The 24,172-nt window shown below is 37.9% G+C and overlaps 5 protein-coding genes across 7 annotated transcripts; 2 read left to right on the top strand and 3 right to left on the bottom strand.

The window, feature by feature from the left end:
- Positions 1–521: 521 nt before the first annotated feature.
- LOC147275969 (uncharacterized) lies at positions 522–2,741 on the top strand. Its single transcript, XM_086253112.1, has 4 exons — positions 522–672; positions 1,091–1,973; positions 2,080–2,252; positions 2,374–2,741. The coding sequence occupies exons 2-4, from the start codon at positions 1,137–1,139 to the stop codon at positions 2,516–2,518; spliced, it is 1,155 nt and encodes a 384-aa protein (XP_086109238.1). The 5' UTR covers positions 522–672; positions 1,091–1,136; the 3' UTR covers positions 2,519–2,741.
- A 172-nt stretch (positions 2,742–2,913) lies between these two features.
- LOC147275968 (Nuclear transport factor 2 (NTF2) family protein with RNA binding (RRM-RBD-RNP motifs) domain-containing protein) lies at positions 2,914–7,393 on the bottom strand. Of its 2 annotated transcripts, XM_086253111.1 has the most exons (10): positions 7,251–7,377; positions 7,045–7,140; positions 6,802–6,936; positions 5,857–6,166; positions 5,214–5,470; positions 4,832–5,018; positions 4,277–4,398; positions 4,138–4,203; positions 3,655–3,736; positions 2,914–3,440 (listed from the first exon to the last, which is right to left on the bottom strand). In XM_086253111.1, the coding sequence occupies exons 2-10, from the start codon at positions 7,081–7,083 to the stop codon at positions 3,295–3,297; spliced, it is 1,344 nt and encodes a 447-aa protein (XP_086109237.1). In that variant the 5' UTR covers positions 7,084–7,140; positions 7,251–7,377; the 3' UTR covers positions 2,914–3,294. The 2 variants fall into 2 exon arrangements, with proteins under 2 accessions (XP_086109237.1, XP_086109236.1); XM_086253110.1 differs by having other exon boundaries at positions 7,045–7,393.
- Positions 7,394–8,321: 928 nt separating this feature from the next.
- PRP39 (Tetratricopeptide repeat (TPR)-like superfamily protein) lies at positions 8,322–17,122 on the bottom strand. Of its 2 annotated transcripts, XM_086254419.1 has the most exons (14): positions 16,983–17,122; positions 15,940–16,463; positions 15,182–15,285; positions 14,462–14,691; positions 13,663–13,830; positions 12,524–12,887; positions 11,880–12,023; positions 10,963–11,115; positions 10,761–10,877; positions 10,314–10,394; positions 9,994–10,143; positions 9,128–9,433; positions 8,830–8,940; positions 8,322–8,691 (listed from the first exon to the last, which is right to left on the bottom strand). In XM_086254419.1, exons 2-14 carry the CDS (start codon positions 16,424–16,426, stop codon positions 8,566–8,568), a joined length of 2,541 nt encoding a protein of 846 aa, XP_086110545.1. In that variant the 5' UTR covers positions 16,427–16,463; positions 16,983–17,122; the 3' UTR covers positions 8,322–8,565. The 2 variants fall into 2 exon arrangements, with proteins under 2 accessions (XP_086110545.1, XP_086110546.1); XM_086254420.1 differs by lacking the exons at positions 14,462–14,691; positions 15,182–15,285; positions 15,940–16,463; positions 16,983–17,122 and adding an exon at positions 13,970–14,046.
- A 1,940-nt stretch (positions 17,123–19,062) lies between these two features.
- Positions 19,063–20,268, bottom strand: LOC147275966 (uncharacterized). Its single transcript, XM_086255352.1, has 5 exons — positions 20,134–20,268; positions 19,864–19,959; positions 19,688–19,783; positions 19,482–19,571; positions 19,063–19,393 (listed from the first exon to the last, which is right to left on the bottom strand). The coding sequence occupies exons 1-5, from the start codon at positions 20,252–20,254 to the stop codon at positions 19,125–19,127; spliced, it is 672 nt and encodes a 223-aa protein (XP_086111478.1). The 5' UTR covers positions 20,255–20,268; the 3' UTR covers positions 19,063–19,124.
- A 1,450-nt stretch (positions 20,269–21,718) lies between these two features.
- Positions 21,719–22,435, top strand: LOC147275965 (mitochondrial import receptor subunit TOM9-2-like). The gene has a single exon (XM_086255039.1). It carries the CDS (start codon positions 21,788–21,790, stop codon positions 22,100–22,102), a length of 315 nt encoding a protein of 104 aa, XP_086111165.1. The 5' UTR covers positions 21,719–21,787; the 3' UTR covers positions 22,103–22,435.
- Positions 22,436–24,172: the final 1,737 nt, after the last annotated feature.

The following is a 24,172-nucleotide window of genomic DNA, read 5'->3' as shown; positions in this document are numbered from 1 at the left end:
GTGTTAACATGAAAAAAGAGGTTGGACGATGAAAATTTCTAACTCAAAATTAATTGAAATCATAACTCTAATATCACATTAGACAATTACTAAATCTTAAAATTTTAAATTATCAAAAAATAAATTAATAATATATATTAAACTAACAGATCTAAATTATTTTTAGGTACTAGTACTCGTACTACAAAAGTATTATAGAGATGTATTTTTACATCACGATAGCACCGTACATGCTTAATGACGATGGTACTGAGATATTACTGGTTGCGGTCGAGAGGCTTCCAATGACTTTTGAAAAGGTTGATAATCATGCAAGACAGAGCTTTCAGTTTCATGGGGTTCCAGTGAGACGGTGAGCTTTCCCAATAATTTCCAGCCCACTAGAACAAAGCAACAAGTCGGTCCTTTTTGCTACCAGTTGTATTATGTCTAAGCCTTATTCAACCATTCATATAATAGCCTTATTCAACCATTCATATAATATCATATATATTTTTAACGAAAAAAAAAAAAAGAGGAATCAAACTCAATAAGAAACACATGTCTAGCTGCACCCTTATAAGAAGGACAGCTTCTGCAGAAGACTCAGTAATAATTCAGTTCATTATTTAAAAAAAAAAAAAAAAGACTTTGTCCTTTTGGGGTTTGGGAGTCTCTGGAATCCAAAAAGTGGTATGTACTGTGTTCCTCTTCTCCTTCCTCCTTTTTCTGAAAGCACATTCATGACAAGCTAATCTGATGCTTGTAAACCTTTTCTTCATGGGAGTGCCTTTTTATTTTTTGTTATTTAATGTTTTTCTTTTTGTTCAAGATCCATTGTTTTGAACAAGAATGTTGCATACCCTTTATATATAATGTGTGTGTGTGTGTGTGTAACCAACAAATGCTCTAAACATAGCACTCTGGTGTCTGCAAATGCATAAATTGACTTCAGAGATTTAGGACTTCAAAACTTTCTGCAGTGAACTTGAATCCTTATAATTTAGACCTTAGAGAGGTCACATTTCATTACAACCCCATTAGGTTTTTCTTATGCTCTTTGTATTTGTAATTTTGTACTAACTCATATATATTATGCTGTCCTTTACAGAATTTCATCCACAGAACAAAAGCTATCTATCTTCAAAGGACAAATCATGTTGCTGAGGAGCTCATCAACACCTGTTATTGGGTCTCTCCTTTCATCCTTCCCAGACAGTACTCCCAACAACATCAGCAGTCACTGTGAACACAAACCACCCTCCATCCACCACACTCCAAACAAATTCTCATTCCACCAATCTGGGCCTCTCAGTATCTCACACAATTCCTCCCCAATCTCTCCCTCCATTGATTTCGACCGGTATTCGTTGAAGGGATTTCGAAGGGCTCAGTCTGATGGGAACTTGGAGGGACTAGCCTATGCTTCTTGTGAAAATAATGATCAATTCTGTGAGTTAAGCCAACCCAAGAAGTTTTCCGGAAGATCCAAGTGCTTTATGTTACAAACTATACCATCTTTTTCGTTACATAACCGAGGAGGTGAAGATTGGGATGAAGATGAAGAAGAGCGTGATATGGAATATAATGAAGTGGAAGAAGAAGAGTTGGAGGAAGATGCAGAGCAGTTGCAGAGTGATGGAAGATCTGTTGAGAGAACCATGGCTATGAAAGGTGATTATGTTGGTTTACAGGATCAGATGAAGAACATGACCTTAAGCGAGGAGGTGCAGTTTATGGATAAAATGTGGAGTGGGGGTTTTGAAAAAGAAAGAAAGGAGTTAACAAGTCAAGAAATGCATCTTGCAGGGGGGCTTGGCATTGACGGCAGCGGAGGTGGCCGCGGTGGTGGAGAGGGTAATTGGGAAGGAGCCTCTGGTGGGGAGGATGGAGGAGACAACAACCATGGAGCTGAGGAGCATTACAAGAAGATGATCCAGGAAAATCCTGGCAACCCTTTGTTTCTCAGAAATTATGCTAAATTTCTATATCAGGTGAGCCTGCTTTACTTCTATAACCTTGTGTTTCTGACTAATTATTCCAGTAGCAGTGTTGATCTGACTTGGATTTTTTTTTTTTTTTTTTTTTTTTTTTTTTCAGTCTAAGAAAGACCTTCATGGATCAGAGGAATACTACTCTCGTGCCATTCTAGCAGATCCTAATGATGGTGATATTATTGCACAATATGCTAGCATAATATGGGAGCTACACCATGACCAAGATAGAGCCTCAAGTTACTATGAAAGAGCAGCCCAAGCAGCACCTCAAGATAGGTACGTGACTCCTAATGTGTACATCAAACAAGTTTGAAACAAACAGTTCAATGCTATGTAAGAGTTTGACATGTCAAGAAATTCACACAGTTTGACATGACTTTCCATTCTTGAATTTCAGCCATGTCCATGCAGCATATGCTAGTTTCCTCTGGGAAACAGAGGAAGACCAAGATGAAGATGAGGATGAAGCTAGCACGACAAAAGATCTTGATACCATGCAGCCGTATCGTCACCAAGGAATCATGACTTCTGCAAGTGCCTAAATTTTTTTTGCAAGATTTGTGATGATGGTGATTGGGTTGTAAATATATGATGGTGCTGCATTTGTGGCCATGATTTTAGAGAAGACAATTTTCAGTAAATGACGCCATTTTAGAAGGAAAACGAGCTGAACAATAAGAGTGGACGTTACAGTGAACTATTTGAGAAGCAATGATTTAGAAATGTATGTAGTAGCCTATTTATTATAAATGTTTTTCTCACGTACTAGTGGTTTCAGATTTGATGGTCAGATGGGGTTCATGTGCATAGTATAAGCAAACCAAGCAATTCTTTCTTGCTGTCATTGTTTTCCTTTTTTCTCCTTTTAGCTGGATACAATAGCTTACTATGAGCCTAGAAGCAATGACTAAAAACAATATTAAAAAAACTCTTCAAATTTAAGGAACGAGAATCCAGAAAAACAAAAAATAGATATATCCAAAATAGAAAAACTACATATAGAAAACTTGAAACAAACATCTTATCACATTCCCTCGCAACTTGGGGCTTGAAAGGCCCAAAATTTTCCCACTTGAATTGCATGATAAAAACCATTCAAGGGGAGAGAAAACATATACCAGAAAAAGAGACTGAAGTCCAAATAAACTTTTCAGTTCATGTGAAATGACACTCAAAAAGTACAAATACAACTTCATGAAACCATCTAAAGGAAAATATTAGACCAGGAATCTGCACCTTCAACAACTTTCAATCACCCTCACATAAATGTCCCGTGAATATTTTCTGCTTGTGGGGATAGAACTTCCAGAATCCTGTCTTATCGTGTACCACGCTGGTGGAAACCATTGCCTCTCGGTCTGCTGTAATCACCACCATCCTGGTAGCTACCCCTGCCCAAACTCCGACCACCAAAGCGTCCCCTTGTGGCTTCAGTTTGGTAACTCCCTCGGCCTCTTCCTCTTCCTGGTCAAAAAATTCAAATGCATGTCATGAGACCACAAATTAAGAAAAATAATATTTTACCTCCAGTTAAAACTGTGAATATTTGGGTACCCAAAACATGCAGTGACAGCTAAAAAACAAATGTATAATAATTGACTACATATTTTCAGTGACAGCATAGGAATTTTCTGCATCAAAGCTGTTAACCAATAGGATAAAGAAATTAGGCACATACTTCCTCCTCGAGCAGCACCACTGCTGTTTGGTCTCCGCTCCTCAATGTAAACTTGCCTTCCAGCCAACTGAATTGGCGATGCCTACAAGGAAAAAAAAAAATTCAGGCCATGCCAATGTTACACAGCACTTTAAGGGAATAAATTTAAATTAATAAGAAATATAATAAATCATATAAAAATAAGCTAAACAGAAATACAATAGCACCATCCATATTAAAATGAGCTAAGCCGAAATCCAAAAGCCTCTACAACAAAAAGAAAACAGTACAATAACACCATTCATAAAAACATAATCCTTGATAAAGAGAACTGACTGAAGATGCCTAGTGCAAGATGCCCCAAGACTCCTCAATAGATCCAATAAAGCACATATGAGAACTGAGAGACTTTCACTAAAAACAGGATCCTAGCCTTAATTCCATGAATATCAAAAAGCTAAAGCAAATAACTCAATGATTCAAAGAATAGAAAAGAGTTCAAACCTTGAGTGCATTGTGCACGCCAAGAATGTCTTCAAATTCAACAAAAGCATAGCAGACTCCAATTTCCTGCAGGCACCAATCTCTACTTCAGCTTCTTTCAAGTTGATAAAAATAGAACTAAGTATAGAAACAAACTCACCTTGCGAGCCCTAACAAAGACCCCATCGGGTCTAATTTGACCAAAGTTCTTAAACTCCTGCTCAATCTCTTCTTCAGTAACCGTAGGTGGCAAGTTTCTTACATAGACAGATTTCAGTTCACCTGGAACATTGATTTAAAATGAGGTTCGTCTACAAAATGCTTAAATGTACTAGGTTAAATTTAATGGTCTTCCTTCCCCGAGTCTCAAAAAAACAGCAGTAAATTCCCAATTATGAAACTACAACACGTTCACATACCTAAGAAACTAATCATTCCTAAATTCCTCATGCATATTGATCTCACCAGCCAACTTCCCATATCAAAAACCATATCAGGAATCTTTTACATACAATTTACAGAAGATATTAATGGCATGGTCTTTACAGCAGTTACATTCTGATAAAAAGAAAATAATCACTTAAATTTCCCCCAGAATCAACATATAGAAGAATGCTGCAGAACCAGGAGGAACAAACTGCACAGTCAACAAAATGACAATGATAAATTGTATTCTATGATGTCATAATGCATTAAAGTATGGTTCAAAGGCAACCTTCTTCCTCTAGTGCGTAACTTTCCTCTGCTGCTTCTACCCCAGATTCAGGGACAAATGATAGAGCAGAGTTTGATTGTTCAACAGCAGGCTGAGGCGTGTAATTCCACTCAGAAGTAGTTTGAGCACTTCTATAATAAGGTTGTGTAGTTACTGCCGGTGCAGACGGCTCTTTAGCAACTCGCAACTATTATTTTCCAATAGTACAGTCAACAAAATAAGAGAAGATAGATAAGAGAATAGAAGAGTAATGCACAACTGCAGTATAGTAAAAGTAGATGCCTGCCAATGCACAAGCAAAATCACGCACTCAAAGGTGCAAACAAGAAAATACACATGATCACACACAAGTAATAGAAGAGCTTGGGGTTTAGGTGCATACTATAGAAGCCCAAGTTTTCTTTTGAGGCTCTCCCACTGGTTCCTCCACAGCAGCAGCAGGTGTGTCTTGCACAGTGTTCACCACACTTTCAAATGAAGCATACGTGTCCTCCTGAGGAGTTTCCTCCACCACAACTTCAGTCTCGGGTTCTTGATACACCTGTTGCTCTGGGAGACTATACTTATCAACTGGATCATCTTCTATATCGACAGAGTTTACATACTCCCTGGCCTCTTCCTCCAAAACATAGTCAGAAACTGTAAAAAACACTGAGTTATATACTTATATCCAATATATATGGGCAAAAAGTTATACTACAAACTAATCCTCAACATCTTTCCAATGGTGGATAGAGAGAACATTTCCCCAAAATTAATAAAGGATTTCAAGATTTCAACTAATGACACATGGATGCATACCATCACACAATAAACAGTCAAAAAATTGAAAAGCAAGCAACACAGGCATACAGTAAAGGTAATAGGAATCATAATGAAAATCATAACATGCACAAAAGCATGCACATCTTGTATTTATAAAGAAAACAGCTAAGCATGAGAACCCCATGCCAACAATAGCTCTATAAGAAAAAAAAAATCCAAAATAGCGATTAATACATGTTAATAGTACAGCATCACAGTACCTGGTGGCTCTGGAAGAGGGCTAGAAGCACTTAGTTGCGCATCAAATTTGGCTTCTGACATTATGGGTGCAGGATGTTGTGAAAATCCTCCATCATCAATGAACTGAAAGATATCGTTGAGGACAAAGTACCCTGTATCCTGAGGAGCGAGAAAGAAGGTCTGGACAAATTTCCTCCTACCATTGAATTCCTTTGTTTTAACAGAACCTGAAACCATCACAAGAATACCTCCATCCCAAGAATCGATAGAATTGATTGTCTTGATCTCAATCGAAGTAAAATTTAGTGACGTTATGATCGTATGAATTTGCTGCAGAGGGAAAAAAAAATTGATTTAGTAGGGGCATAAAGAACAACACAAGGGTCTCAAAATAGTCTACTTTGGACTGCAAAGTATAAACATGCACATGTGCATGAACGCACAAACACACTTGAGAGAGGATCCATATATTGAACTTTACAAATCACGAATAAGATAAAGCAAAGAGCAGGGATTACATATATATATATATATATACATATCTGTTTCCCTCTAAACTTGGACACAGTAAAGCATCCAAGAATTCACCAATCATCAATTACCTGTTTTGAGTCCGCGGAATGCTTAAGAAAATGAAAGACGGAAAAATAAGAAAAGAAAGCTTTAAGCTCCCAAAATTACAATTTACACACCCCCCCCCCCCCCCCAAAAAAAAAAAAAACAAAGATAGAGAAGTTGTTAATCCAATCAAAACAGGGGCATGTCACGTGGTTTAAAAACCACATATTGAAAAGCTAACAAAAACTCCAAACAACAGGAATGTCAGTTGAACTCATTTTCCATCCCAAAGACTCAAATTGAAAGCAGATTGCAAAGTAATAAATACTTATTTTGGAAGCAGTATCAATTCAACTATTTTATGAAACCAAATAAAAATAACTGAGCAAGAAAAATCAATTTCATACCAGCATTTCGGAAGCAGAGTCGGTGGAATCACCATCGACCCGAATCATGGAGCTGCCATCAGAGTAGAACTGGTGAACAAGATCGGGATTCTGTTGAAGAACCTTATAGTACTGTCCCACAAAGTACGACCCAACCTGCAAAACCCCAAACCACACATTAACACCCACATCAAAGAAAAATACACACACATATATGTATATATATAAATATATACTTGAAGAGTTCGAAGATTTAATCTTGACCTGAACAGCACTAACAGGACCAGGATAAGAACTCGCCATTGCCTCCTCTCACCAGAAAAGCATGCACTGGACGATGGAGTTTTTTGTGTATATATTCTGCAAAATAAAACCCTAACTCACTGACACTGTCTACACTCTGATCGACCACAGATCCACACACAGAGGCAAATATATATTCGAAACCCTAAACCCGAGGCTTACGGCACCTTGAGGATTCTTCGTTCTCCTCGCCGGAGTGGGCGAAAGTAAAAAAGCAGAGCTCAAAATGGCGAAGAAGAATCTCCGAGAAAGGAAATGAGACAAGCTTAGCTTAAAGAGCGAGAGAAGGGCTTTGTATGCTCCACAGGACCACAGGGTTCTGCAACTTCGCTAATTTTAAAGGGTTTTGCTGCGGAAGATCGCAGCCGTTGGATTGAAGTAGGGGCTCATCGATCTAATACGGAATCACGACCGTTGAACTTACCCGAGGAACGTGGCGCATGGATATAAAATTATAAATATCAACGAAGGTAATGGTTTTATTTTACCAAATGGACGGCTGAGATTATTCTATGAAGTGGTGGGGTGTACAGTGTACTTGGATGTCTTGTTTGGTCGGGGTTGCTAACGTGGGTCGAGGCGCATGGAAGTGGAGTTTCAGTCTCTGAGCGCAAAAAATCGTACGTAGGTATTGTGTACTTTGTTTGTCTAATTAGGGATCAAGTCATGTGTTTGGATGGCTTTGCAGATGACAGAAAAGCGAAATCAAGGACAGAACTGATTGAAGGTCATTGCCAAACAAAGAACATGGAAGGATGGATTGAAAATCGAAACTTATTCTAATTACTACAAGAAGGTCACTCTCACTGTCACCCATTACGTGGGGGATGCAATAAGGTAAAAAATAAATTTGCTTTCAATGAGGAATGAATTATGAAACTACTAATTCAAGTATTTTTTTTTTTCAAACTTTTTAAATTAACAAAAAAAAAACAATTAAATACAGTGAGAATATATTGAAATGACCCCTTAACATCCAAGATTTGACTTCCAAAAATAATTTGTGAGATTTTACCTCCCACATCAAGGCTTATTATATAGGAGGAAACCCCACTCGAAATGCGCCGACCCGAGTTGCCCCGGTACTAATACAAGTTACACCAAAGAGTAGAAAGATTTGTAGGCTTCAGCTCACATGAACTTGTATGCAGAACTAAAGGCATTCAAAAGATTAAGCTATTGATGATGATGGTGAGGATGATCGTGTTGAATTTACTTTAAAGCAAAAATTAAAAGCATTTATGAAGATCGTGGAATTTCTCCAAGAAAACGTATTAGAAAAGAAATTACAATATCTAAAGTACATTTGCCACTGACTGACTAAAACTGATCACTAACTCCTGTGTCTCCTCAAAAATCTTTGTTAGCTACAAACCAACATTACCAAAAAGAAAGGAAAAAAGCTCATTATCAGTCAGGTTCTGTAATAAAGGAAGAAATTAGATTACATAGGCAAAATATAGCAGGGCTAGTCCTGCCACCTCAGTAGTAACTCCCATAATAGGCCTGAGGAACTGAAGCAGGTTGCTGAGCCGGTGCTATAGCTGCTGCTGCTGTTGCTGCTGCCGGGGTTGGCTGTGCATAGCTTTGTGGAGGAAACGCCGCCGGCTGCAATAGAAATTGTAATTAAACTATTAGTTCTGATACAGGTGGCAGGGAAAAGAAATGAAAATGAGAAAAACCAAAATAAATTAAAGAATCAACAAGAAGATTGAAAGAAACCCCAATAAAATGCATGTTGGATACCTGAGCAGGATATGTAGCAGGATAAGCACCATAAGCGGCAGTTTGTGGCACCGCTGCAGGAACTTGCTGATTAGTGTAGCCGCTTCCATAACCACTATATGCATTGTACGCCTATTAAAAAAATTAACAAATGAATCAGATACATGATTTTAAAGAAAAAAAAAAGATAAGAACCAAACCCCATTTTCCAATGAAATTGTTATCTTGAAACGAGTGAACAAAACAACTGGTATTCAACTCTTGAATAATGACACAAAACTAATGGTAGTCTATCAAATGCATCAAGTCAGAGAACTACCTGTTGGGTATAACCAGGGGTCCACTGTTGTCCCTGTGCTTGTGTAGCTGGTGGCCAAGCTTGAGGCTGTACACCATAACCGGCTGCCCACTGGTTTTGTGCACTTGGATATGCTCCCATGATAGACTGGGCAGGTGAAGGAACACCAGAGTAAGACTTTGCTATCTTCGCTTTATCGGAAGCAAGAAAGTCCTCAGCTTGACGTTTTTTCAACTCTGACGTGGTGCTCCTATGGAGTAGGAAGAGCTTAGCATGCCGATCCTCAGCCTTCTTGATAGACTGTGCATCTCCAAAGAGATTTAGAAACTGCAAAATCATTTCTAAGCACATCAGAATTTGAGGCCAAAAATATAAAAATCCTTGAGAAACAGAGCATTCAGGCAATTAAAAGGCTAAAAGGATAAAATGGAAATTAAGTTGGATGTACACTTGTCTTCAAGAGCAGTTTCAGGAAAAGCAAAAATATATTTCATCACTGGCTGAACATTAGCATGCACTGAGATAGTAATAATGCAGCACAACACGTCAAAGTAAAATTTACAAAGCAGACCGAACCTTAACTCTTCCTACTCCCAGAGGAAGTCTATTCCTCAAAAACAAGAACATCAGATCCTCCAGTTAACAAAAGACATGATCAATATTAACTAGCCAAACTTGAGACCAACAACGAAATTCTCAGGCACTTTATGCCCTTCCTTTAAGTTTCAATAGTTAAATGTGTGTGTGTTTGATATATATATATATATATATAGAGAGAGAGAGAGAGAGGCTCCACTCAAATATCATGCTTACTCAACTCAAGGTCTAATACAGTAAAATATACCTCTTTGAATAGTTAATCTGACAACAAAACATAAAATATATACCTCCAAATAGATGCTAGATAGTTCTTCTCTTTCAGCAACACTCGCAAAATTGGGGCTCTCTGAGTTGGGCTCTATGAACTTCACAACCAATGAATCTAAGTAATCAATTTGCTTTGGCAGTGACTGTATTGACTCAAAATGTATTACGGCCTGCATGTACAATTAAAGGAAAAAGAGAAATTAGCCCAATGTCTATGAGAGAGAGAGAGAGAGAGGAAGACAAAGGGAAAGATAGAAGGGGAGAGGGAGAGGGAGAGGGAGAGGGAGAGGGAGAGGGGGAGAGAGAGAGAGAGAGAGAGAGAGAGAGAGAGAGAGAGAACCTCAAGAAATGGTTTTGACAATTGTACATGCTCGACTGCTTCAACTAAAATTTCTCTAGCTTTTTCAGCATTCAAAGATACCTAGGAACAAATAAAATGCACATCATAAACTCATAACATGACAGCCAAAATTTATGGATGCATATCATAACATGACATTTAGTTCATTTGAATTTAAATCATCATTTTCCCATTTGGATTTTGAAAAAAAATATATATATATGTGATTATTGATATATTCCGGAGGAGAAAACACAAACATACACATAAAATCTTAAAGGAATCACCAAATTAAACAACTCTACGTATGTTAAAAGGTTCATTCTATCAACAAAAGAAAATTATGTTATATGGCTACAAGTTACATAATTTAAAGGAATGGAGAAGGAAACATAAGTTAATAATTTTGACCGTAAGCCATAAAAAAGACTGATACTCATAACTTACCAGGAATGTGAACCGAGAGTACTGAGCAAACAATATGGGTAATGTCTGTGAATGCTCTTTTCCTTTTTCAATGGCAATGGCCTGTTCATATAAAGAGTACGCCTCTTCCAGATTACCCTGTGAAAAATAAAGATATGACCAGGTTTTAACATCCATATGTACATGGAAACTGCTAAGGTTCAACTTGTTTACATCATCTTACCAGACGGTGTTCCATGCTTGCATGCTTAATGATTGCTTCAAGAAGACCAGGTGAAATTTCAGAATGTACAAGTTGATAGGCAGCCTGAGCACCAGGTATATCCCCACTGTGCTCTTTAAACCGGGCAGCAAAAAGGTGAATCTCTGGTTGCCTCTGTCATTTCAAGACAAAAAAGTCATACATGAAAAATATTACCGGAGAAAAAGAAAGTCATTGGCTGAACATTAACACAAGGGGGGCCTGCTCCCAAGCATAGTACATTTATGGGCAATATCAACAGTTCAATACATAAAAGGCTCACACTAATGAGAAATAAAAAGGTTCCCTGTTATCTATCTGTATCTAATGTGAGGGCTAGAAAGTGAATATACAAAAAGCCTATTCATCAATTGGGAAAGATAAGGGATTCTAAACAAAAGGGAATAGAAGATAAACCAAAAGAAGGGCATGGAATTCATCATATTCCATAGCAGTCCAGCTCACTTTCAGGGTTCACAAGTCAATAATCTACAAAAGTTTCAACACTTGAAACCTATAACCACACTCATCTTTGTGACTACGAGGCTAGGTCAACTTATACTCCACTCTAGGCAAAAATCTTGGCACTATCTGTGTTCATTCAAAACAGTGGACTTCATAACTTGAGAAATAACTAGCAGACTCAGCCCTCTCAGAGATGATCTCCACCAAACTTCTACAACCTTGGGACTTTAATTTTAAAAGTGAGCTATCACACTAGATTCCATTTTTATTCCACTTTCCAACCAAACTAATTACAGGTATACATGACAGATAAGAACTTATAATCCTCATCTTTCAATAATAAACAAATATAAATAGACTCAAAAGCTCATTCTTCTCTTAGCTATTGATGTCAAAAGTGGACAGTAACAAGTAAATAACCTACAAGGTATTACCTTCACAAAGACCTGGGTTGCACGAGCAAGAGCATTATTGGCAAGATCCAAACTTCCACTGGTTTCCATGCTTAGAACATATCGAATCCAGTATTCAGGATAATTAGCACAAGCAATTAGGCACCTTTCATACAGCTTGACCACCTGATTCACAAAAGAAAAAAAACAGTAACAATGAAAAGGTACATCCATTCACCATAACAGTAACCAATGGATAAACAAAACACAAAGGAGATATGCACAAGAAATACTCCATTAGAAGAACAGAGAGGCCCCTCAAATAGGAAAGGAGGGACCCTCCTTGCCTGACAGACAGATGGTTAGGAAGATAAGAAGATACCTGCATGCATAACATTGGAACTTTAAAAAGAATAAAATTTGCTAACAAACACATCATGAACCTAGAACGTCCACTGACAGATGAGGGTTTGAAATACTTAGCCTCAAAGAAACCAAATCGTAGGCCCATGCTTTAGTCTCAGTTCAATTTCCCGTTTTAAAAGTTGCTTCATCCAACGGTTTAGCCAATAAAGCATATGATGCAACAAATATTACTTAACTGTGAGTCAAACGTATAACAAGCAGAGCAACTAGAAACTACAAGACATAACATCAAAAAAGGAAGCCAAACTCACTAAACATACCTTGTTAAAGTCACCTTCCCTTTCTATAAAGTCAAGGTAGTTGTTCCAATTTTCAAGCTCTGCGGCATTGAGGGGACGCACATGAAAGTAGGGCCTCCTAATAGCTGTTTCAAAACTGATGATCTTAGAATCGAACTCTTTAGCTTTCTTATACATCTCTTCTCTAATGGTGATATACTTCTCCAACTCCTCTGCTTCCGTTAAGCCAGCACTTACACGTTTAGGAGACTGCTCTGCAGCATCAGGTCGAACCTCTTCCCCATTTACTTGGTCACCACCATCTGAAGGTGCACCTGCTGCAGCAGCAGCTTCTTCAGAAGTCCTCAATTCTGAGAGGGGTCGACTTCCCGCTAACTCCTTAAAGCTGTTAAAACCATTGGCACCATGAATACAAATAAATTTTCAACATTATGCATGAAATGGTGCACTATGTACAAAAATGTTTATACACAGTGAGGAACATTCAAAACTATGCATGTATACAATTGTAGTGCATTCTGTAAAGCGACCTTATGAGAATCCTATAGAAGAACCACAATTTATGCACATAAAGATATGTATACATATATAAGCAAAAATGATGAGGGGCATTCATCACTTGATGACAAGGAAAACAAAAATAGACTCCCGTGAAGGTCATGTGGATGTTTTTGAACCATTTTAATTTTTAAGGCATTAGAGTTAACCGCATGCATGGCTACAGTCATACATCCTGGGACAACAAATTTGGAATCAGACATCCCCAAACGCAATTAAGAAAGAAGATCAGCTGGCATTCAATGCAACGGGTAAATTATAACTGAATCTTTTACCAAACTCTACCCTAAATTTCAGGCCACGGCGTATGCACGAGCCCATATATGATACAAGGTGCGCACATATCATCAGACTTAGTCATGGATGAATATATGATAAAAAAAAAAAGCACATGGCAGCAATGTATCACACATACCAATAAAGCAGTCCCCTGTCCTACCAAACAAATAATTCAGAAACCAGCAACAAACACTGGCAATCACCTCCAAGGCTCCAACATAGTCTTCAATGTAATACTAGGTGAAATATAATGCAAAATTGGAAAACCCTTATATTTAATTTATATATTTAAACAATTATATAAATCTGCAACGAGTAACCACCTGTTGAAATAACGATCCAATTGTTGATTTGGATTCTCTAATATTCGCGAGTAGATCATGGCAAGGCGGACCCACTCCTGCTGCATATATTCATATTCTATGTACTTATCCCAAAGAGGAAAAGACAGGTAATCTGTTCCAACATAAGCTATTCCTCGCTCAAAAAGCCTGAAAGACAATAAAACAGGAAGTAATGTGATGAGATGGGTACAAGTATCAATACAGCTGAGGTAAAGACATCCATGAAAGGGAGACACCGGCACAATTCACTCTAAGACCATATGACACTTCTAAACGCTGCATTTACCTTCCTGAAAATAACCATACTATGTCCGTCAAATGGAGCAGTGATAGAGGCCATGTAAGCCCTTAACTGGACGAGATCTTCCCAGCAGCAATTTGCATAATGATGCACTTCAGAGTGTCAAAGTTAAATAGAGCCATAATTCATAGACGACTAAATTACTAAGATGCAGGTCTTCATGGTAAGGGAGATAGAACAGATATATTGAGGCCAAAAAATATAATTAGATCCTTAAAAGGAAACAAAACAAAACAAAAATCTACGCCGGTACAGTAGCCTCAAATCAAGGGATTGCACATCAGAAAATAATTTCTGAAGTGCATTCCCATCAAACCTTTCCGTCATACATGATACATGTGAGGAACCACTGTTGCAATCATTCTGAAATCATGTTAGAAAGCAAGAACACCAGTTCCTTGCAACTGAGAAAACCGTACAATCATAAACTCCCAAAGCAAGACCAACAATAACAATGCATAAATGAACAACTATTACCTTCTGACAGTGTCTGGATCTCCATATGTGCTTATGGCAAATATGCAGTAATGCAACCAAATGTCAACTGAATAGGTAACACCTTGAACTGCTCGTTCATAAACCTCCACAACTTTATCGATAGAACCTAGACGTGCCTCATGGTCTGCATACTTTTTCCAATACCCATAACACAAAGGAAACTCTGCTAAAAAAGCATCATAAACTTTTCGAATTTTCAATATGTTATCCTGCATATGTACGTAGAGCAATATGTTAGTTCCAAACGAAACTGCTAGGTACAAAATATAAATCATATTCAAATAGACAGTGAATTACGAAAGCAAGAGCACTGATAAAACAGTAACCAAAAATACCTATTGTAATGACATTTTGGAGTCACTAGGGAAAAGAAAACACGTAAAAAATAAAACCAATGTATTTGAAACTGAGAACCCTCATTGAAGGAACAAGGAACAAATTGCACATTGCAGCAAATACCATGAGAAAATAACAAGTCAAAAATGGTAGAGAACTGAGACAGTGTAAAAAGCAGGTAATACATGTCTGGTCCGTCTGGAGCCATCCACTGGGATAATATACATGCCTCAACCAAATCCTTCTCTTGTATTTCTTTTAAAACGCCATAAAATCATACAGCCATCTCTTAATGAACTTCCATTGTTATAAAAATAACTGGGAAGAAAATCGACTAATGACTGCAAATTGAAGCTATCATACCTCTGCAACCTTCTCTGTCTCTTCAATTAAAGCTGTCCAAGCATTAAAATCCACAGAATTTGCCCTCACAATGTTCCACAGTCTATCTTCTTCAGCAGACATAGCTGGACAAAAGAAAAAAAAAATACGTATAAGAAAACATGTAAACAGCTAAATGAAGTCGATCCAGAAATCCAGATACATGACTCTGGAAGGAGGAACAAATTAACAAACAGATGAAGATTATAAAATATAACTATAAACCCCTTCCAAAATTATTAAAAACCCATCTTTTGAAAGTTTGTAGATTTGTTTAGATAAATAATAATAATAACAGAGCAACCCTATTCCTGAGCCGATACAGTTAGTATCTGATAGGGAAAGCATCATAATTTTTTTATGGTGAGTAGCATCATCATACATTTTAACATAACCATGAAGTATTTGATGAAAAGTTTCAAATTTATTCACAAATAAGATACTATCAAGTCATACAACAAACAATATTCTTTTCTGTAGAATGCACATTTTTTATATCGCACTACCATGACAGCAACAGGATAATTTTGGCATTGTTAGAAACTTCTTCAGATTTCCTTTGGAAATTGAATGCATCACTTTTACTCCTCAAACTAGTCCTTAACCAATGTTCAGTTGATGTTAACATAAATGAGTTCTGTTTAACGCACTACTGTTACATAATCATGAAGCTAACGTCAAATGGCTAAACAAAAGTAATATGTAACCTCAGTAGAACAACAAGTGAAAAAAAGACATACCAGAACCATCCCCAAATTGTTGGGCATCAACTGATCCAGCCACATTATCCGAAGCATCTCCATTATCAACTGATGAAACCGTTCCAACTCCAGAAGCAGGAACACCATTGACAGAAGAATTGTAAGTAACAGCTTGGGCTGACCCCATGGCTTCATTTACATTACCAGTAACATTCCCACCAGCATCTGTCACTTCAACACCTGGCTTAGTCTCATATGTTATATAAGGATGTGATTCTTGCATGTGAGAATCCGGATCCACAGAATATGTGTTTCCATCGCCTATGTTAGAACCAACAGGCATCGAAAAAGTTGCATCTGCAGGAGCACTAGAGGCAGAAAATTCTGTGGTAGCCTCAGAATTCAAGGCACCTGTATCGGGGGCAATATTTGAGCTGGCATCCGCATAGCCTGTCGTAGTATAGCCTGCTGATGTATATCCCATCACTGCAGATGTTTGAGCAACGACTGTTTCACTGTCCCCCATACTTGATGATCAAATTTGCACCTTAATATCGTACAAACTGCAAACATATAAACAATAAACTTAAACGCACTCCAACCAATTCAGGAAGTGAGAGAGAGAAATTATATAAATTGACAAAACTTAGGTTAGGTTCATTATGTTACATTTAAAAATAAAATTTTACACAAATTCACTCTTCCCCCCACAAAATTTTGATAAGGTTTAAACCATTCATTACATACGGGTTGATAATAAACTATAGTGAATATTTCTTGATGAAATTTTGTGAATATAATCTATTATACCACTCTTTAATTTCATTATCCAAATTACAATTTTTTAACAGAACATCAAATAAGGAAATTGTAGCTACTAAAACCACTAGGGGAGAAAACTCAAATTAAATTGAGAAAAATAAAGAAGAAGAATTAAAGAAAATTGTAGTCAAAATTAAAGCACAGATTATACGATTAGCAGCAAAATAAACAAGACGACAAGCCTAGGGTTTGGCAGGATAAACCCTAATTGGAAAGCGAAACAGGAAGAAACAGAAGAATGGAACTGTAAGAAGACGTACCTGAGGTGAGAGACGGTGTCGTTTCCAGAGAGTTCTTGAACTGAGCTTCGGGGAAGATAGAGAGAGATTTTAAAGCCCTTTCACTAAAACTTTTGGTGGTAAAACGAAACGCAGAAAGAGAGAACAGAGGAACGAGTTACAAACTGAAGCGGTGGCCGTAGTAGCCTAGTAGGGCATATAACGTGAGGCGTGGACCCCCCCGTGTGGTCTCTTTTGTTTTCTTTACGGTGCTACTATTTGCACTTTTTTTTTTTCTTTTTGTACACACTTTTCTCCTACACAATTTCTATCTTCTTCTAAAATTTTAAATTTCTCTTTAACACACCCCTCTAATTACCCTAACACTCCTATTTTATACATTTCACAAAATTTCTCACCACAACACACCCCTTCACCCACCACACCCCATCAATTCATACCAAAAAAAAAAAAACACACAACCCCTCCCCCTCCCTCACCCGACCACCTCCCTCCCTTTCTCCTTCCTTCACTGACCACTTCCCTTTCTCTCTCCTCCCCGCAGCACCACCCTCCTATCTCTCTATCTTCTTCCGCAGCACCACCCTCCCTCTCTTTCCTCCCCTCCTAACACCATTAAAAAAAAATATTTGCAGTTCGGCGGACCAATGCCGAATCGGGCTGTTTCGTTTGGCACTTATCCGTCGAACAATCATGTTATATTCGGCGGATGACTGCCGAACGAAACAGCTCGGTTCGGCACTGGTCCGCCGAACCTGCTGAACTGCATTTTTTTTTTTAATGGTGGATGTTCGGTGTAGAAGACGAGAGGCTGAGTTCTAGGCCGAGGTGGAAGACGAGAGGCTGGTTATGGGCTTCGAGGTGGAAGACGAGGTGCTGCGTGTGGGAAGACAACGGGCTGGGTGCTGCACGCAGGCGGTTGCGAAGAGGTGGTCGCCGATCTTGAAGGCAGACAGAGAAAGGGAGAGAGGAGAGATGGAAGGAGAGAGAGAGAGCCGCTGGTGGTCTCTGCTCGCGGGGAGGTGGCCAGCGATGGCAGGCGTGGCCAAGGTTGGCGGCAGCCAAGGTTGACGGTGAAGAAGAAAAAAAAAAGGATGGGAATGGGGTGTGTGGGTGTGTGGGTGAGGGGAGGGCCAAAGTGGTCTTTTTCTTTGAGTTTTTTTTTTTTTTTCAGAAGAGGTGTGCAAAAAGAAAAAAAAGAGTGTGCAAAAAGAAAAAAAAGAGTGTGCAAATAGCAGCCCTCTTTCTTTATTTTTATAATGACGTGGAGCTTTCGGATATGGGCAGCAAGATGATGATGGGCTATGGCTTTACATCAGGCCCGTCCAAATTTTGTAGATAAAGAAGGTAAGTTTTGGGCTTGATCTGAGTGACTACGGCCCAATTGAATAATAGAAAGGTCATTGACTCGTTGCCATTGTGAACAAAATTATAATTTCGGTAGTGATCGAGAGTATTTACCTTACATCTAAAATTCAACCCAACCATTAAAATTCAATGATCACCAAAGTGATTTTGGTTATGGAAGGACACCAAGATCAATTGGTACAATTTAATAATGATAGAGAAGTGAGATTCATGATTTGATAACTTTAGTACTAAAAATGCAATTGGCATGATTAGATGACCCTTTAAAAGACTCAAGTAGCAAAATCTCATAATCAGATATGATATTGTTGTAAGTTTCTCTTAAGACGCATTTAACAATAATATAATATCACAATCGTATGATAAGATATTGTTATAAGTTTTATTTAGGGAGTGTCTCCAACTTAGATTTTAATGGATTTCAATGAAATCTAGGTGTCTTCAACTCAGATTTTAATAGACTCCAATGAAATTCAGGTGTCCTTAAAAAGTCATAATTTTCATTAAGGGAATGATTTTAATAGATTTGAATGCATTTTTTACACATAACAAATTCTATGAGAATTCCATTCAATTTCTTTGAATTTTGATGGATTCTATGGATTTTAAAATCCATTAAACTTCTTTAAAATCTGAGTTGGGGACACCCCCCTAATATTCACTTAAAAGTTCATATTATTTCATGTACTCGCTAATGTTTTCATAAATTTTCAAAAGTCATACACATCACACCTTTTCAAAGCTCCATATTATGAAGAAAACAAATCATTTGGTACAATCCAGATTGATCCACTGTTAAGTTGAAGTGAAACTTGATTTCTCTATCCCAATTTTTGCTTGTTGTTTTCCCATCATGGGTTTTTGAACTCTACCTTGCACAAGACCATTCTTGTTAATATTTGCTTTATTGGAGCCGTTGGTCATGTTCATAGGCCTTGCTGCCTTCACTTGACTTGGGGCTATCTTGGTTTGGGCAGATACTCTCTCTTTTGTGCTATGCACTTTGAAAGCCGAAGATTTCTTATCAGTTAGCTTCTCTCTACTCCCAATCATCCCATCATTCTCTGAAAATAAAAACCTTAAAAACTTGAGTGTATATAGATGACAACAAAAAACAGCTTCCGAAAGAATATCAAACGGACCCTAAATTACCTGGACTAGATAAAACTGCACGAGGACGCAGGACTGAACAAGCTTTAACATTTGGTTTATTAGCATTGCCAAGATGTCTGTTCTTCCCTTCTGTCCTTAACAAGTATACATGTTGTCAGATAAATTTAGATGGTAACATCTCTAGCTCTACATGAAGCTATGAAAGAGTAATTAATAATTAATAACCAGATTGCTGGTTAATCAACCTGTGGATGAAGAAATTGATTGTCCTGGTAGCTTGGGAACATAAGCCTTCATGGTTTTGGCAATTAATGGTAAAGAACAGCTTTGAATCTGCTTCACTGAAAATTCCGAGCATCTATATATCAGACAAAAATATATAGTTACTAACATTTTAACAAGTGATGAAATTAAATTGTACCCTCAGAGACTTTTGTCAACAGCAATGCTCTGTGATCATTCTGTGGAGAAAGATCATCTTTTTCTTCATGCACCCTCACCTTCACTTTGGGATACACTTCAAAATCCAAAAGAAGCAAAAACAAAATTACATATTGCCCACAAAGTTAAGCTAGAACAAAAATCTGATTAGAATTACTCACTTTATTTTGTTTGTGCTTTAAACCCAGAAACAACAATTACCCAGAAACAGAATACAATAGAATTAGAAGTTAACAGAGGGTTTGCTCACTATGAAATTTGTTGATGTCTGTTTCCAAATTGGAATAGCTTTGGCTGGTCCTTAATTCAGTTCCTTGGAGGACATGCATGGAATTGGAACCTGCAGAAATCTTTGTTGGGTTTTGAAGCATAAAATGTTGATGGCAATACGTATGCTGGAGGGACTGTGTTAGCGTTGGACAGAAGAAACAGGCACCTGGTAATAAAAGCGAATAATGCCATCTCCATTTCTTGACTTGAAAACCAAGAACAATTGATTCGTCTCTCACTGACCGCCCATTGCCTCGCATGTGGGTTAGTAGGCATTTTGGGTTTTTGGCTTGAGCGAAATTAAAATTTTGGTGTTTGTGGCCCTTTTTTACTAAGATTATAATCATTTTAATTTAATTGCATTTGTACAATTAAGTCACACATAATGATCAAATAATAGCTTGTATGCAAGATTCACATGGGCATTTATAGTTTGAGGAAAACTCTAATATGATTGTGATTGTAATTGTTATTGACTACAGCAACTTGGTTGAAAAAATTAAAACGATATAAGTTAAGAAAAATTCAAACTGGATCAAAATTTTACTTAAACATTTGTCTTACATTTTCTTCATGAACTTTGAAAAGTTTGATACGTTCATAGAATTTGCAGCGTTCCAAGTAGCATTACGTTTAGGGATGTCTCCAATTGGCTATATATTACTAGAAAATTTTAGCTAATATTGATTGAGGGGAATTCAAAAATTATAATTAATGCAGTATTAAATCGTGTAAGGTGGGGGCTGAGGTGGGGTCGGGGCTGGGGGTGGGGTGGGGTGGGGTGGGGAGTTGGGTAGAGGGGCAAAGAGAAAGAGAGGAGAGGCCGATATAGATGAGAGAGAAAGTGAGGCACATATAGAGAGAGAGAGAGAGGAGTGGGACGAGGCTGGGTGGAGGAAGGGCGGGGTTGGGGCTGTGTTTGGGGGGAAGGGGAAGGGGAAGGGGAAGGGGATGGGCTGGGTGGGGGAGGTTAGGAGAAGGGGTGGCCGACATGTGTAGTGGGTGAAGAGGGAGGGGTTTGGTTTTTATTTTTATTTTTAAACTTAATTGAATTTTAAGATATTATTTTTAAAATATTATTTTAATTTTAATTTTTATTATTTTATTAATTTAAATATATTTTACAATTGAAATTACAAAATTACCCCTTTATGTCAACATTTTTAATAATAGTATAAACAAAGTTGATGAAATCGGACAACTTGAGACACAAAATGCACTTTCAAGGATTATGTAATAAAAATAAATTTGAGGAGGTAAAGTGAAAAAGAATCTAAAAATCAGGAAGCAAATGTGCGAATAAGTCAATAATTTATGTTTAAGAAATAAATGTATAAGATGTATAGTCCCTGATATATGTAATTTTTTTTTCTCCTTTGGTTACTTTTTTTTTTTTTTTTGAGAGTTTCTGTTTTAGGTACATTTCAGAATTTCAGGTTAGTTTCTTTTAATTAATTTGGTAAGAAAAGAAAAAGAACTAGAATTCCGGAGTCACTACTAAAAGCAGAAAACGTCATGTCGTTTTTAGAAGTAAAGTCTTCGATTACCTAGACCAAGTGGCCAACCATCCTCCAGTCCTCCTCCGAGCAACAGCCCTTCACTTGACTCCACCATTTTCTCTTACAATCTCTGTCATGGCGAGCCAAGCCCGAAAAGGCGGAATCTCCCTCCCCGAGAGGCGAAACCCCAAGAAGGAAGACAACAATGGCTTGATCGCGAAGCTCTCGCAGTCCCAAATCGTCGCTCGGGGCAAGCAAGCCGCGTCCGACGGCGCGTTCGTCTCGAAGAAGCTCCTCAAGAGCACCGGCAAGGCCGCCTGGATCGCCGGCACCACCTTCCTCATCCTCGTCGTTCCGTTGATCATTGCCATGGACCGCGAGCAGCAGATGAACGAGCTCGAGCTCCAGCAGGCCAACATTCTCGGAACCGCGGGTCCTCCACCGAAATGAAGTGGGCCGGGTCGGGTCGGACGAATCGGTACCTTTCACATTCTTGTAACCATTGGTGAACCTTGTGGGGATTTTCTATGACGCTTGCGTAATTTTCTAGTGTTAGTGAGATTCGATTCGGGGTTGTAATAATTTTACTTAAAGTGGCAGGTTTAGGGTTTTGAGTTTTGGAGGATTAAAGTGCACTCAAACGCCTGGCGATGCATTTTGTGTGTTATATTTGGGGATTAACTAGGTTTAGAGCTGAATTCACTTTGAGATTAGAACAATTTTGTGCTGGTTGATTTAGGGTTCAATATTGATAATAATAAAATTCAAAGTGGATTTACATGTGCGTGCTCTGTTTTGTTTGATTCATTGCTCTTAGAACAATTTCCATATACAATGAGTTGGGTTTTAAACTCAAATGAAATTTAGTTTGCATGCTTGCATGAACAGGAAGTTTCGTCAACTTGGGAATGTTCCTTGAGCAATGAGCATTTCTAAGTTGTTCCTTATGTTTAATTGTTCGTCGGCTAATTGTATTACATCAGTATTTAGGTTAAGAGGATTTTAAACTAACAAATTGGGCTTTATAGAGGTCTGGTTCTTAAAACAAAAGAAATTACCATAATAAATCACCGATGGTTGCAGTTTTTTGCAAGTTTTATGTCTTAGTCCCTTCTATGTTCCGCCCCTGCCACTTAGGTTGTTCCTTGAGCTTTATGCCTAAGAAACACTGCTTGTGTGTTGTTCTGGTCCAAACTTTCATACCCTTGCCAAGCATTTTGGTGAGGTCTGGCTTCTAATTTCATGGAGGCATTTTAGTGGGAGATTGGTTGAGATATTTACTAGAGAGATCTGCTGTGAGTGAGACTTTAGGCCTTCTTCTGGTGTTTTGTAGAAAGCTCTTTAGTGGTATAAGACTCGAGGAATATTAGCATTATATTGCATATTGGTGTCATGCAGGACTGCTTCATTGGCCTTGGAACATTTGACAAAGCTAGGGCATTTAATGGTAGTGCATACCCTTAGATGAATGATACCCTATTTTAGGCATCCAAAACTTTGTTTTACTTGGTTATGATCTGTACCATGCTTGATTTAGAGTTTATATAAATATTTTTAAAGAGTTGAACCTAAATGCCTTGGTGGTTTTCCCTTGGCTACCTCTCCTGCCTTGAGATTTAAGTGATAAGGAATGGTAAATGCTTGTTATTCATAGATTATGACCCAACAAACACAGTTATGAAGACATCCTATGAAGATTTCACCAAACCATCTCTAGAAAACTGATTGATTCTTATTTATTTTGACTTTTGAGAACTTCGTAGCATTATAATCTTGGTTTTTTCTGTAATGGGTGAGTGATTTTGGTCCTAACTCTATTACAGTGTTGCAGCTTCTTTTTGTTTTGATTGAGATATTCCTTTATATCTGGCTGGTGGCTACAAAAAGGGGTGAAATGTTTGAATCTGTATCTCTCACTCACATGTCTATATCAGAAGATTTAGTGGTTGTAACAATTTGATAAAGGTGCAACAATCACCCTTTGCAAGCACCCCATCACATTTTTAAAGGTTGTGGCTAATGTAGCTCAAGTGTGAAAAATCCCCTCCTTTAGTATACTCGTCGATTGTATTCAACATGCTTGATTTTAATGTTTGGAGTTGGTATATGTTAGCTATGGACATATCTTCTCGTACAGGCTGGTCAGAATGATGATATGGTAAGATATGAGATAGGAAGTGCCGAAGTGGCAGTTGAATTAAAGTTTGTGAATTTAGGGCTTAGAACAAGAAAGTGATTGTATGGCTCTGAAACTCCTTGGCATTGACAGAGCTACAACTGTTGTCAGTCCAGCTTGCCGAATGGGATAATCAAACTGAGATGATCCCCATTTTTCATTGTAATGAGGCAATAATCAAAACTCAAAAGAAATTAGATTAATTAAAAATTATGTTAAAGCGATTTTTCACAGTGATGCAATAATATGCGAGTCTGTACTTGCTCTTGAAGTCTTGATACAGTTGGTTAGTGAGGGGCTCTCTACTTTTTCTCGATCACGACTTCTGAGAGTGACACGTATGC

Source organism: Dryas octopetala, chromosome 8 (assembly GCF_963921425.1).
Source record: "Dryas octopetala chromosome 8, drDryOcto1.1, whole genome shotgun sequence".
Classification (NCBI taxonomy): domain Eukaryota; kingdom Viridiplantae; phylum Streptophyta; class Magnoliopsida; order Rosales; family Rosaceae; genus Dryas; species Dryas octopetala.
Note: the sequence above shows the minus strand (reverse complement) of the source record. Positions and strands in the feature narration are given on the sequence as shown.

What these genes read in the sequence shown, in the direction of transcription:
- LOC147275969 (XM_086253112.1), top strand. Translation starts at nt 1,137, where the DNA reads ATGTTGCTGAGGAGCTCATCAACACCTGTTATTGGGTCTCTCCTTTCA. An exon ending in ATGCTAAATTTCTATATCAG is followed by an intron (nt 1,974 to 2,079) that starts GTGAGCCTGCTT and finishes TTTTTTTTTCAG; the next exon opens with TCTAAGAAAGACCTTCATGG. An exon ending in CAAGCAGCACCTCAAGATAG is followed by an intron (nt 2,253 to 2,373) that starts GTACGTGACTCC and finishes CTTGAATTTCAG; the next exon opens with CCATGTCCATGCAGCATATG.
- PRP39 (XM_086254419.1), bottom strand. Translation starts at nt 16,426, where the DNA reads ATGGGGGACAGTGAAACAGTCGTTGCTCAAACATCTGCAGTGATGGGA. An exon ending in ACAATTTGGGGATGGTTCTG is followed by an intron (nt 15,286 to 15,939) that starts GTATGTCTTTTT and finishes TCTTTTGTCCAG; the next exon opens with CTATGTCTGCTGAAGAAGAT. An exon ending in ACTCTCGGTTCACATTCCTG is followed by an intron (nt 10,395 to 10,760) that starts GTAAGTTATGAG and finishes ATTTGTTCCTAG; the next exon opens with GTATCTTTGAATGCTGAAAA.
- LOC147275968 (XM_086253110.1), bottom strand. Translation starts at nt 7,083, where the DNA reads ATGGCGAGTTCTTATCCTGGTCCTGTTAGTGCTGTTCAG. An exon ending in AGAAAACTTGGGCTTCTATA is followed by an intron (nt 5,019 to 5,213) that starts GTATGCACCTAA and finishes GGAAAATAATAG; the next exon opens with TTGCGAGTTGCTAAAGAGCC. An exon ending in TTACGCACTAGAGGAAGAAG is followed by an intron (nt 4,399 to 4,831) that starts GTTGCCTTTGAA and finishes TCAATGTTCCAG; the next exon opens with GTGAACTGAAATCTGTCTAT.
- LOC147275965 (XM_086255039.1), top strand. Translation starts at nt 21,788, where the DNA reads ATGGCGAGCCAAGCCCGAAAAGGCGGAATCTCCCTCCCCGAGAGGCGA.
- LOC147275966 (XM_086255352.1), bottom strand. Translation starts at nt 20,254, where the DNA reads ATGCTTCAAAACCCAACAAAGATTTCTGCAGGTTCCAATTCCATGCAT. An exon ending in AGACATCAACAAATTTCATA is followed by an intron (nt 19,960 to 20,133) that starts GTGAGCAAACCC and finishes TGGATTTTGAAG; the next exon opens with TGTATCCCAAAGTGAAGGTG. An exon ending in ATCAATTTCTTCATCCACAG is followed by an intron (nt 19,572 to 19,687) that starts GTTGATTAACCA and finishes TGTTAAGGACAG; the next exon opens with AAGGGAAGAACAGACATCTT.